General features: G+C 49.6%; 1 protein-coding gene across 1 annotated transcript; it reads right to left on the reverse strand.

Moving 5' to 3' along the window:
• Positions 1–6,963: 6,963 nt before the first annotated feature.
• Positions 6,964–13,688, reverse strand: LOC123113748 (uncharacterized). Its single transcript, XM_044535059.1, has 2 exons — positions 12,977–13,688; positions 6,964–7,446 (listed from the first exon to the last, which is right to left on the reverse strand). The coding sequence occupies exons 1-2, from the start codon at positions 13,495–13,497 to the stop codon at positions 7,035–7,037; spliced, it is 933 nt and encodes a 310-aa protein (XP_044390994.1). The 5' UTR covers positions 13,498–13,688; the 3' UTR covers positions 6,964–7,034.
• Between the last annotated feature and the right edge of the window lie 297 nt (positions 13,689–13,985).

A 13,985-nucleotide genomic window follows, 5' to 3' on the forward strand; every position in this document is an offset into this window, starting at 1 on the left:
CTGCGTCGAGCGCCGCCGTGCAGCACCCCACCGCCCGCCGGAGAAGCTCCGCCGTCCCGCGCCGCCTCCATCCGCCGCCGCCCTGCCGGGATCCGGCCCGGAGAGCCCCTTCCCTGGCCTCCTCGACCTCCCCGGCCTCTTCCTCCCCGTCTCCGGCGACGAACTCCGGTGAACCTCGCCGTCCGTGCAACGAGGTTGACTTTCCCCCTCCAAAATTCGTCCAAGTCCCCGAGTATTTTGCATAATCATGCCATGTTCATCGCCTTGTATCTCTGGATCCGTAGCTCCGTTTTCTGCGTGTAATATGTCAAATTGTTCATCTCAACGAGTACATCATTTCATTCCATTGCATCATATTCATTTAAGGTCATATTAATGCCTGAATTATCGTTGTAAGAGTGCTTCATGATGTTTTCTGCTGTCTGCTAACAGAACGAGCTCTTTTGTCATTTTTGCCATGATTGATGTGTGCATCCTGTGAGGTTGATGTCTTCATGTGTTTTGAACTATGCAATGTCTTCTTTACAGTGGTGTTTGCCATGTATTTTTGTGATCAATGTGGTGACTAGCACAAGCATGCAAACTAGGCATCGTGATGTTGCTGATTTTAGTCCCTGTTCTGTTGTTATTTTGATGCCATGTAAACTTGATGCTACAGAGAGATCCATGCATATTTTAAGATACTTCAGTAAGAGTGTTTTGAACATGTGGTTATTGTCTATCCATTCATGCATCTGGTTGCAATTATGGAGTAGCCTAGCATGTCATTTTCGTGCTCTACTTTTGCTTCAAAATGTTTCCTGGCAGATTGTTTACATGTTATTCAATTTGGCCAAGGTTGTTGTAGATGATCCGTGCATGCTATGGACTTGTTCTTGCCTTGGGTTGTTTCACAAACATGTCTTCCTTATGATGCTATGCTTATCTTGTCATGCAATGACTTGTGGTGAGCGAATCGAGCTTGTTAAGTAGGGTACTTGATGTTGCTGTTTTACTAGGCTGAATCTGTTATTTCGCGATGCTATGTAAACATGTTGCTACTAATCATTCTATGCATAATCTGGAGGTGTTCTATAAACATGTTTTGATCTACATGTCTTGCTCTATCCATCATGCCACTTGTTGCATTTATAGGTAGTTGTAGCTTGTTGTAATCTTGCTCTAAAGTTGCTTCATAATGTTCCTGTTAGCCTGTTTACATTAAGTTCAGTTGTTACCATGGTTGTTCCTAGTGTTCCATGCACCCTATGACCTTGCTATTGCCATGCTTAGCTTCACAAACATGCCTTCTTACTGTTGGGTGCCTTGCCATGTCATGTATTGCTCTGTAGTGAGTTTCACAAGCTCATCTACATGCCTTCATAATTCTGTTTCTACCATGTTTGAATCTGTAATATAACTTGCTATGTTTACATAGGTGCCATCATATTTTCTGATCCTTTTTGGCTTATGGTCAGTAAAGGACTTTTGATCTATGCAATTAGTAGACTCATGTCATGCCTTTTTTTTGCCATGATAAGTTCCTGTAACATGTTGTTTGATAGCTCTAAACATTGCATCGTGATGTTATTTTCTGCAAAGCCTGAATTGTTATAACTTGCAATCTTACCATGTGTGTTTGAGCATGTTCTAGTGACTTATGGAGATATCTCAGTGTTCATGTTTTGTAATGCTTTATGTGTACATCATGTCCATGCCTTTTATTATCATGTTGGGGTGCTGTAGCATGTTGTTTTGATGCTTGCAATATGCCTAGTTGCTGTTTCGGACAGCTTGTCCTTATGACTTGTATAGTGTGCATGTGTTGAACCGTTGCTCCGTTTTGAGTGTGCTCTATATGAAACTTGCTTAGAATTGCATGTAGCTTCATATTATCATGTTGCATCCTTGTTTTGAGGTGTTTGCTTGATGTTTGTATGCATTTTGCATCAATGCCATGTTTAACTTGTTTTGCTCATATCCTCTAGGCCGTAGCTCCGAACTAAATGAACTTTATATGTAACTTGACTAGAATCTCGTGTAGATCATCTTTGTGTATCTTAACCTGTTGTTTAACAACTAGAACATAAGGTTTATTCAGATCTGGACCAATTTCTAAATTTGCATATGAGGACTTACCAGAATTGTTATATGTTGTTCCCGGCCTCATTTAAACTTGCCTTGATGTGTTGCTCTTGTTTGCATGATCTCTTGCCATGAGTAGCTTCATGTAGCCTTGTCATGCATCATGCTTGTTTGTGCATCATGCCTTGTTCATGTTTGGTGTGTTTACTTTGTTGTGTGCTTCTTTTCGATAGTTCCCTTTTCGTTGTGATCGTGAGGATTCGTTCGTCTACGCTTGGTTCGTCTTCGTGGCTTCGTCTTCTTCATGGACTCATTCTCTTCCTTGCGGGATTTCAGGCAAGATGACCGCTACCCTGGATCTCACTACTATCATTGCTATACTAGTTGCTTCGTTCTATCGCTATGCTGCGCTACCTATCACCTGTTTATCGAGCCATCCCAAATTGCCATGAACCTCTAACCTTTGACACATTTCCTATGCAAACCATTGATTGGCTATGTTACCGCTTTTGCTCAGCCCCTCTTATAGCGTTGCTAGTTGCAGGTGAAGTTGAAGATTTCTCCATGGTGGACAGGATTTTGGTTGGGATATCACAATATCTCTTATATTATTAATGCATCTATATACTTGGTAAAGGGTGGAAGACTTGGCCTTTTGCCTAGTGTTTTGTTCCACTCTTGCCGCCCTAGTTTCCATCATACCGGTGTTATGTTCCCGGATTTTGCGTTCCTTACGCGGTCGGGTGATTTATGGGACCCCCTCGACAGTTCGCTTTGAATAAAACTCTTCCAGCAAGGCCCAACCTTGGTTTTACCATTTGCCTCACCACCACCTACCCTTTCCCTTGGGTCGGCCAACCCGAGGGTCATCTTTATTTTAGCCCCCCCGGGCCAGTGCTTGTCTAAGTGTTGGTCCGAATCGAGTAGACTGCGGGGCCACCTCGGGGCAACTCGAGGGCTGGTTTTACTCGTAGGATGTCTCATCCGGTGTTGCCCTGAGAACGAGATATGTGCAGCTCCTATCGGGATTGTCGGCGCATCGGGCGGCTTTGCTGGTCTTGTTTTACCATTGTCGAAAAGTCTTGTAAACCGGGATTCCGAGTCTGATCGGGTCTCCCTGGGAGAAGGTCTATTCCTTCGTTGATCGCGAGAGCTTGTCATGGGCTAAGTTGGGACACCCATGCGGGGTATAATCTTTCGAAAGTCGTGCCTGCGATTATAGGCAGATGGGAATTTGTTAATGTCCGGTTGTAGATAACTTGACACCAGATCCGAATTAAAACGCATCAACCGCGTGTGTAGCCGTGATGGTCTCTTCTCGGCGGAGTCCGGGAGTGAACACGGTTTCTGGGTTATGTTTGACGTAAGTAGGAGTTCAGGATCACTTCTTGATCATTGCTAGCTTCACGACCGTTCCGCTTGTTCTCTTCTCGCTCTTATTTGCGTATGTTAGCCACCGTATATGCTTAGTCGCTGCTGCAGCCTCACCACTTTACCCCTTCCTTTCCCTTTAAGCTTTGCTAGTCTTGATACCCATGGTAATAGGATTGCTGAGTCCTCGTGGCTCACATATTACTACAACAACAGTTGCAGGTACAGGTTTATGCGATGATCTTGACGTGAGCGCGATGTTTGCTTGTATTGGAGTTCTTCTTCTGCTTCTTCTTCGATCAGGGGATAGGTTCCAGGTCGGCAGCCTGGGCTAGCAGGGTGGATGTCGTTTGAGTTTCTGTTTGTGTTTCATCCGTAGTCGGATGATGCTCTTATGTATTGTGATGTTGTATCCGTGTGGCATTGTATGCCTTTTGTATGTATCCCCATGTATTATGTAATGTTGATGTAATGATATCCACCTTGCAAAAGCGTTTTAATATGCGGGTCTATCCTTGGTGGGACCTTCGAGTTCCTTTTGGATAGGGTCGCATATTGGGCGTGACACCCCCACTTGAATTGCTTTGCAGGAATGCCCGAATTCACCTTGTCCATGGCCCAAAGGAGGATCTCCAACATGTGCTTTGGCTCGTTCGCCAGAAACAACCGCGCTTCCTTCTCCTTTGACACCGAATCCACCACCGCATGCGCCTCCATCTTTATCTCGTCCCTTGACTGAACCATGAGCAGCGTGCGGCCTTACGAGTTTGCACGCACCCCCTCCTGCGAACCCCCCACAGCTTCTCGTCGCTGGCAACCATCTCCGCCATCGCCGCCTTTCGAGAACTCAGCACAGACGGAAGAGTGTTGCTGAGAACGCAAGGGGTGAGAAGCTCGGAATGAATGCTATCTCGAAACGACGTACCTCGCTGGGGTGGAGAGTGGGAAGTAGATGCTCCATTTACCCGCTCACCCTCCGCCATGCCCGCGGATCGAGGAGACCTCCTCGTGTCCAGTGGCGGAGACAGGCCCACGCCTGGGGCATGAGGCACATATCCTTTTTACACTGTAGCAGTTTATTGTATATGATTGCTATTGTATACGAAGGCGGCCCGGGGCGGCCCGTGGGGCTGGCTCCGCCCCTGCTCGTGTCGACACGGTCACACAGACGTGCAACGTGACACGGAAACTGCACCATGGTGTACGAAGCCAAAAATTTCTCCCTCTCGACACGCCCACAAATCCACCACAAATCCCTCGCCGTCAAGGAGGACGCGATCTGGTGTGTCTCCAATCGCCGGGAAACCGCCCTCTGTCGATAGACGAGCAATCTCACGGCGAGGTGTACCGCACGGAGACGTGCGATGCACGAAAAGCCATCCGCCGAAACTCAACATGATGAAGGCATACATGAGCATGTAGATTGTAGAGCGGGCTTAAGTATGATGAAGCTGGGTTTCAGCAGTCGTTGGCCGCGGAGTGTTGCTATAGGCAGGAGTAGTATGTGTTACTTGGGTTTCAAACCTTGTTCAGTCTAGAACGCAACGCAGATGCATGCATACACGAGGGAGCTCTCAGGGCGATACGTGATCGCAGCGAGCGCGACGGGCGGGCACGTGATCCGGCCGACGGAGCCGTGCGCGTTTGAAAATTGGACCCGACGGTGGCACGTTCGCCCGATGCACGCACGCACGCGCGATTGCCGTCCCGGTGCAACGAGAGTGCGAGCGAGAGAAAGAGGGGGTGGTGGAGCGCGCGCGTGTGTGTGTGGGTGGGTGGGTAGGAAAGGGACGTGGGCGGGCGGGGGGGACATGCACGGCCTGGCGCCTGGCCACTACCATCCAAGCCTTGCCCTGCTAGCTGCTGATCCGGCTGCCCGCTGCTGCGCCGGCCGGGCAAAAGGCAAAGCGAAAGCCGCGCGGCGGGTGCGTGGGCTGCCGGGCCGTGTGACGTGCGTACGTTCCTGCCCTTCTGCGCGCGCGGCGCGGCCAGGGAGGGAGGGAGGGAGGTGGCGTGGGTCGTACGCGCTCCGCGGGGTGGTGGTTGATCTGGCGCGCGCGTGCCAGGGCGTCCGTGGAGGTGGAGATCAACAAGCAAGGCGCGCGTGTGAATTGTGATGGATGGCGAGCCGGTGGATGGTTCTGGGGGGATCTGGTCGTGTGCAGAAACAACGGTGGGAGTGGGACGTAACGGGCGGCATGCACGCGCGTACCACCTGCGCGTCCGTCGCATGCACCGCACCGCACCGCACCTACCTGGGCGGATCGGTGGCACGGGTCCAAAGTTCGAAACCGCTCTGCCAAAAGCAGCGGACCGGACCGGACCGGACCGTGGTAGGCATCCTATGCAGTGTCGAGACACAGATGGAGGCAGGAAGAGGACAAGGGAGGGAAGGGGCAGGTGTCTTCGCGGCCAAGAAAAGCACACCGCAACGGGCGGAGGGAGGCAGGAACCGCCCGCTGGTGTGGGGACCCACCAAAGTCCAGTTCACCCAGACCCAGACCCAGACCCAGCTTTGCTCGCTGGGCAGCGCGGGCCAGCCGTGGCATTGCATGCATGATCTCGTCTCGTCCTCAGCTGTGACCACCTCTGCTCCCTTCTCGGCCTGCCATTGGCGATGGCCGTTGCCGTGCATCCCTTTCGCTCCTCCCCCACCATCTTTTTCCTTCCCCGGCTTCCATCGGGATTGGGATTGGGATTGGGATTGGGATTGGGATTGGGGAACACGCAGACGCAGGCGACAGAGGAGAGGGTGGTGGGGTGGGGTGGGCAGAATCGCGACGCAGCTCTGGGGCGGGGCTCCGGCGATCTCCCTGTCGGGCCTGCAAAGCCGAGTACGTACTAGAGCATATCCCAATGCATGCATGGTAGCCCCACAACCCACACGACACGACCATGACCAGGGGAGGGAACGGAGGGAGCGGGATCAAGTGTGGCCATGTGCAAAAGCTGCATGCATGCATCCATCTTCTTTCTTTTCCAACCACCCAAGTTTTCACAGTGCTGCCACCTTTTGCTTTACTCTATCATCTCCCCTTGCTTCCCTTCGGTAATTTCATTTCTGTGCAATGGTTTTTACTCGTTTGGATCTCTCTTTTTGATCAGCATGCACCGAGGGAGGCAGCACCGCCAATGTGCAGCAGCCGCGTCTTCTTCTTTTTTAGACGGAACGGGGCATAACCATCTTACGAAATGCTGTTACAAAAAAACTGTACTGTAAAAAACCCATTCTAGTTTCGTAACATGGATGGATCTGCGCTATGTTACGGCAGCGAAAACTTACATCCTGTAGCAACCACAAAGACAAGTTTGTGACATGAAATTCTAGTTACAAACTTCCATCCTCACAACCATCTTACGATTTGGATCTCAACCATCCACTGCTGCTACAAACCCAAGGGATTCAGCAACATCTGTTCACTACTACTTCAGTTACTCTGAATCTTTGACGAATAACTGCAACCAAAAGACTACGAAACTGACGGTTTACTGCACGGAGGGAAAGCAGGCAGAAATGGTCTTTGCAACTCATCAAACAGGCCTCGCAAGGGTTATTATAAACAAATTCAAAACATTTCAGTGTGGATTCAGCTAGAGCATCATTTTGTATTCAACGATTTCTTCACACCCCGAAGGGCACCCCACATGACAGTTGATACAATGAAGAGTAGCACCCCGGTGCCAATGGCGTGCTTCAGACCAAGGTTCATGAGCAAGTTTACCAGCAACCCCGCAAGAACCACTCCCACCAAGTTGGCGGACAAGCCTGACCAGAAGGGCATGCCCAGGACGGACGCGATGATGGCGCCGGTCCATGCTCCCGTGCCTGGGAATGGGACGGCGACGAACAGCATGAGCCCGAGCCACTGGAACTCCTCGACAGGTGCGGCCTTCCGTCGCGCCCGCTCAAAGAGGAGGTCCATTATCTGGGTCGCCCAAGCGCTTCTCTGCGAGAGGAAGGTTGCGAGTTTCTTCAGGTAGAGGATGATGAATGGCACAGGCACCATGTTCCTGGAGAAACAAAGAGTAGATATAAAGTTCTGTGCATATATAGCATGAAACATTTTCTCAAGAGAGATGACAAGTTGCTGACACTAGAGTGACAACTGGCAATTTACATTTTAGTCAGGCCATTGTAAAATGACAGTAAAACATCATCACGGCCCTATATATCAATCACCAGGATCAAATACTACTAACATCAATGCTGAATAGCACTTGGCTTCCACATCATCTGGATTTTATGCACGCGGATGCCACATCACCTTCCTGCCCACACCCTCCTCTCTCACTCTCTCCCTATCTCTACTGTCTTCTGCACGCTACAGAAATGGAAGTGCAGATTTTCTCTGAATGTTGATGTATTGGAGTTCTTCTACTGGGATGCGTCTTCTCTCGTGAGGTTTGGGCAGCGGTTCTGACGGCTTCGGGGAAGATAGACTGGATGCCTCACCTGAATACAGACTTGGTTGACTGGTGGAGCTCGCGAGTGACCGAGGGGCGGAGTGCCAGGGATACTCGAACAGCGGTCTTGCTTGTTGACATAGTGTTCAACAGCGCGGCTTCGTCCACGTGTGTGGTTCTTCAGAAGGTTTTGCGACGAAGCGAGGGACTGGAAGTCGGCAAAGCTACTGAGCTCTGCTCTTCCGATGAAGTTAGATGTGGGGTGGGCTGTTAGTGCGTAGTTGATTCGGGAATATTGGGCCTCCGGCTGGCTGGAGGTGTTGTAACTGGTTTCCGGTGTTGTATTGGCCACTTTGGCTTTGCTTCTTCTATGATACTGATGCATCCACTGGGATCTATCCTTGAAAAAAAATGTATTGGAATTCTGCAGGAGGTTGTCAAAGACGTTTCAAATAGAGGTGACGCTGACCTTTGTAGTAGTGAAAGGTGGGCAGTAGTTTAGTCAGGTGGTTTGGGCTTAAGAGGGAAGAGCTTGAGAGGAAGATCGACATGTTCATCTCATCCTCTCACAAACTGAATACCTGTACTCCAATGTTAGTACCATGTCCTAGTTTCTCTCAGGGGAAGGGGGCTCCTATGGCTTGTCCATATTGTAGTGCCAATTCTCCTGAAAATGCTAGCAGTGTGGTGCATTCATCTTATTGATGTCGATTCAAAAGAAGAAACAAGTCGCTTGTATAAGTTGTACTGCATTCATGCAATCCACATAACACATTGCTTCCAACCAAGAATTGATCGCATGCACGGATCTATAATGGATTGATGATCCCCAGAATTCCTCAAAAAGACAAATCAAAAGGAGAGGGGATGCAATCATCTCACTGCTATTCAGAGGTGATAGGCAAAGTCGGTGAGAAGGAGGCGATGGAGAGCTCTCACTGGTAGGCATGCTGTGCAGCTGACTTCAATACTGAGTCACCGACACAACATGGAGTTATCAGTGGGCTTTGTGTGCTGGACGGAGAGCGAAAAGGAGAGCCAGCGCGCCCAGGCAGGTAAAGTCGTGCAACATGCTCGAGCGCCTTTTCCGGGAGTGCATCAGCCAGCAGCTCTCAGATAGTCGAGGTGTGAGTGACACAGGATTGGATTCCGGGATTGGTCAGTGATGATAGGATGAGGCGGAGGGGAGGGGGGGCAGAGACAGGAGGGAAGAGAAGGAGGAAGAAGGTGAAATACCACCCGTGTGTGCAAAACCAAGGTGAGGTGCATGCCACTCAAGCAAAACCATCAGCCATGCCATTAAAGCCGTTGCCAAAAGCAGGAGGGGAGTATTGTGCCTTGTGGTCCTCTGTCTCCGGCTGTGCTGGTTATATCGCCTCTGGGCTCTGGTTGCTGCTTCCAGTTGGTGGATGCTCAATAGTCAATGCAATCTTCTTGTTTGTTCACCGCGTTGTTTTCTTCGATGGAATATGAAGCTCCTTAACTGGAACATGAGAGAGTTGAACAACCCGGCCTGGAGGGGGTCGCTACAGAAATTTTTCTCAGCTAACCAGTGCAACATTTCAAGAAACTAAATTGGCTGATGTTGATATAAGTATTGTGGCTGAGGTCCTGGGCAGCAGATTTTCTGAGGACTTCTTCAGAGCGCTAATGGTACAAGAGGTGGGATCCTGGTTGCCAGCACAGATGATTTTGCTATTTCCTTCAACTATAGTGCCTCAGGCTCTCACTTTATTACTGGTACTATTACTGATCTGACCAATAATGCTGCTGTGTATGGGCCTCCGGATGACAGTGATAAGATTCTTTTTCTCAACGAGATTAAGAGAATAAAGAATAGTGTGTTGCCTGATTGGATGATTCTTGGGGACATCAATCTCAGAATGATGGGCCGATTAAAAACTTGATTGAGCATCTTGAGCTCCAGGAAATTGCTCTTAATGGAAGGAGGTTCACCTGGTCCGAGGAGAGAGAGAACACGGTTCATTAAAAAATCGACCGTGTTAATCTTGGGAGCTGAGCCACTTGTAATATCAGTTGTCTCCGGCCTCAACTACCATTTTGCATCACTGTTCAATGGTCCTCCAGAAGATGGATCTCAAGCACTATAAAGGGTTCAGATTTGAGGCTTTGTTGGCTAAGAATGGAGGGATTCAGAGAGAAGCTGCTTCAGCCTGGGCTAAACCTGTTTGCTCGAAGGATGCTGTAAAGATTCTGCACATCAAGCTGTCAAGAACTGCTCATGCTCTGAAACTGTGATATACAAGATAAAAGAAGGAAGTGAGATTCAGAAAGGAGGTAGCCAATGAGGTGATTTTCCAGCTGGACCTTCATCACGAGGAACGTGAGCTATTTGCTAAGGAATGAATGAAACCTTCGTTTTCTCTTAAAATCGAAGCCGCCTGGCTTTGCAGCGCTTGACAGAGTGAGATGGCGTCAGAGATCTTGTATTGTGTGGATCAAATCTGGAGATTCAAACACAAAAAAAAATCACGCTAAAGCGAATGACCTGGAGGAGGAAGAATCACAATCCTGTTCTGAAAAGTCTGAAGGGTGAAGAGACGTCTGACCATGATGCTAAAGCTCAGGTGCTGCTGCATCACTTCAATTCCCTACTCAGAGAGGCTTGCCAGAGACCTTGAGGGGCTTAACTGGGATTCTTTTTTCCTGCAATTGACTGCCAACCTCTTTTGGATAGAATTGCTGGGAGGTTGAAGCCATGGAAAGGGAAAACTCATGTCCAGAAAGGGGCATCTAATGCTTATCAATTCTGTGCTGACAGTGTGACAACCTATTTCTTCACTGCTTTTCTACCGTCCAAGTGGATTATCAAAAAGATAGACAAGATATGGAGAAGTTTTTTCAGGTGTGGATAAGAGCACTGTTCCAAATATCGGTCAGTCAACTGCCGATATGGTCAGTTAACTGCTATTCAGGCCACTCCCGATATGAGAACATGCTATTCAAGCCATTAACCGGTAGGTCCAGTTAATTTGTCTAACAAGCCTATTTATCAGCTGTCAGGCCAAATTATCGACTGACCAATTAACTGCTAGGCATTTTCAGCGCAAAACTGGCCCGTTCCCTCCCTACTTTTCAGTGTGCAGGTTAATGGCCTTCCAGATCGGATGCCACATCATCAGAACATCAAGGCAACAATTTTCCTTGTTGCTATGTAGCCTAGGATTGCATATTTAGACACTTAGTACATTGCATGTTGCAATATAGCCTAGGATATATAGATATGGCCGTAGTTAACCTCCCGATAAATGGGTTACCGATAAATTCAGCTAAATGGCCGATTCGCCAATTAATCCCTACTCATCACCCGACCGATATGGTACCAGTTACCGACATCCTGAACATTGGATAAGAGGCGCACAGGGGCAAGTGTTTAGTAAGCTGGGTGAAACTCTGCTCGTCTAAATACTGTAGAGGATTAGCAGTGAAATATTTGGAGCACTTTAGCAGGGCATTGTGGTGAAGATGGCTATGGTTCAACTGGGACAATGTGGACAGACTTTTGAAAGGACTGCCTGTTACTTGCAATGCGACTGATCAGCAGCTCTTTGCGACCTGCACTTCGATTCACATTGGGAATGGGGAAAGGGCCTCATTCTGGTCCGACGGTTGGCTTGATGGAGTCCCTCTGAAAGATATGGCGCCCAACTTATTCCGGTTGGCCTCTAGGAAAAGTATCTCTGTTTGTGATGGGGTCAGGGGAGGAAAGTGGATAAAGAGCCTTCTAAACTCTAAAGTGCAGTGCGTGGGTGGGGGTCAGCTATCTGAAAACCCAGACTGCATATCTTACAAGCTCACAGCCTGCAACTCTTACTCGGCGGTGTTTGCATATGATGGGCAGTTATTCGGCAAATTCATTGTAATGACCTACTGAAGATTTGGAGTGTTGAAGCTGAAGGAGAGGTGCAGTTTTAACTCTGGCTTCTCCTGCAGAACAGACTGTAGACTGCAGACAGACTGCATGTGAGAGGCTGGCTGCACAATGATGTGTGCTCCATGTGTGACCAGGTGCTGGAACCGGCGAACCATCTAATGCTAGGATGTTCTTTTGGTAAGCAAATCTGGTTTGCCCTCTCCTATCATCCTAGAGCTTCTACCATTGCCCTGAGGTCTTCCGTCGCTGGCCGGTGGAGAAACATTCACATGGAGTAAAAATCCCTAATGCCAGAAGATGGCGTCCATGGCGATTTATGTAGCCTGTCCCCTGTGGAAGGAGCGATGCCACGGGATCTTCCAAAATGCCCAGGCCTCCTCTGATGAGGGCATGTGTTTAATTCATGGTGACCTTCCGTGCATAGGCCAGCTTGATCGAGAGTAATTTGCATGTATTTTTCTTTGGTTTTTAGCTGGTTTTGAGCTATGTACAGACTTTCCCCTTCTTTAATTCAAAGCAGAACTCCTGATGTTCCTATAGAGAAACTGGCAGGGAAAGAGGTAACTATCTTTTGGGGGACTAAGGGTGAAAATTTGTTTACGTGATAAAGTGAGCATATCATATAACTTACTAACTTAGGGGCAAAAAGTAAACCTTTTCCATGCAACTACAGTAGTTGCTAACTTGCTGATTTAAGTTCCTTGATCATAATGTGCTCCCCTCAGAATCAGCTCTAATACCATGTAGGAACAGCAAGTCTGTAGTAACTAGTAAGCGATAATCAAGTGTCACTGTCTCTAAACCTTAGCAATGCACAACTAGAGAACTAGTAGCAATTAACCTGAGCAAAAACAGACAATAGCTAAGTTGCCTTGGAGATGGCCATCAGTTAAGTAGCAACCTCAGTTCCACGCACTAACTAAAATGAGTCATATATTAATATTCACTTAAGTTTGCATGTTAGGATAGATATCATTTTGCAACAGATGTATCTGCCATTTTGACTTGTGTGTGAAAGGACAGCAACACAATTTGATTTACTGTGTTGCCCTTTCTTTGGGGCTGTTCTAGTCCTTCAGGTTTAATACAAAAACAAAAATGGGGTTTATTTCAACAAGCAAAAATAAAATGCTACAGAGTCAATCCACTTCATCATTAGTTAAAAAAAGTGTTGAACACCTTGAGGAACTGACACTACTAAATCTACTAGATGAAGCATTGACACTGAGATAAGAAATGTACCCCAAAACTGCCAGGACGGTGAGCCGGACGGGGTGAAGGCGCATCCAATACCCGGCCGGAATCGCTCCCCGCAGCTCGAGCACCGGCAGTGTAGCCAGTGTGAACACGACGGCGTCGTCGGGCCAGCCGAGGCTCCGCAGGGACGCCGCCACCCGCAGCCCGAATCCGGACGCCCTGATGGAGTCCTCCGCCGCCGCCAGGGCCACGCCGCGGCAGCCGAGCAGGGCGGCGGAGCCGAGGAGCGCGCCCAGCGCCAGCCGCCCCGCGAGCGCGCCCCAATCGCGCGGCGCCTGGCCGGACTTCCCCGTCGCCTCACCGCCGCCTCGCGCCGGCGCCGCCCCGCGCGCGGCTCTGGCGACGGGAACGAGGGCTCTGCGGGGAGGCGGCGGGATTGCGGGAGGAGCGGAGGCAGGAGCCCTGAGGCAGCGGAGAGCGGGCGGCGGGGCCGCGAGGAGAGGCCTCCGTCTCCAAGATGCCGGCGGGAGAGGCGAGGGCGCGGCGGCGAGAAGTGCGGCCGCCATGGCTGTCCGGGTCGAGGGGAGAGGCTGCCGTGGCGGCCGTGGTGCTCTGCGGGGTTTGGATCGGTACGGACGGTGGTTACGAGGAGGGGCGGGGTCGTCGGAGGAGCGCCCGAGGCAACTGCGGCGCCATACCACAGGACGCGACGAGAGCCGAGCCGGGTGGGAGTGGGAGTGGGACGCGAGAGAAACAGAGGATTATTTTAACGGAAACTATATTAAAAGAAATCTCTTGTAAATAAACCAGGTCAAAATAAAAAAGGACAGTGCTAGCCGCCCGTCGACTGGCAGAGCGTGAGATCGTTCAGCTCCCCCGCCACTGGATCGAAGCGATGCGTGCGTTCAGGATTGGGCAGTGCTACGCGTCGGCCGGTGGATCTTTTAAAATGATCCGCGGCCTCGCGAGCCGTTGTACGAGGCGAGCCGTCCGTTTTTATATCGTAATTTCTTGCAATAATGCTTTTGTTGCGAAACCTTTTTTTCCTGACTTT

Source organism: Triticum aestivum, chromosome 5B, assembly GCF_018294505.1.
Source record: "Triticum aestivum cultivar Chinese Spring chromosome 5B, IWGSC CS RefSeq v2.1, whole genome shotgun sequence".
NCBI lineage: Eukaryota > Viridiplantae > Streptophyta > Magnoliopsida > Poales > Poaceae > Triticum > Triticum aestivum.

Excerpts from the sequence above, each read along its gene's own strand:
- LOC123113748 (XM_044535059.1), bottom strand. The coding sequence starts at position 13,497 with ATGGCGGCCGCACTTCTCGCCGCCGCGCCCTCGCCTCTCCCGCCGGCA. Across the intron at positions 7,447-12,976 it reads ACCGTCCTGGCAGTTTTGGG|GAACATGGTGCCTGTGCCAT; the intron begins GTACATTTCTTA and ends TTGTTTCTCCAG.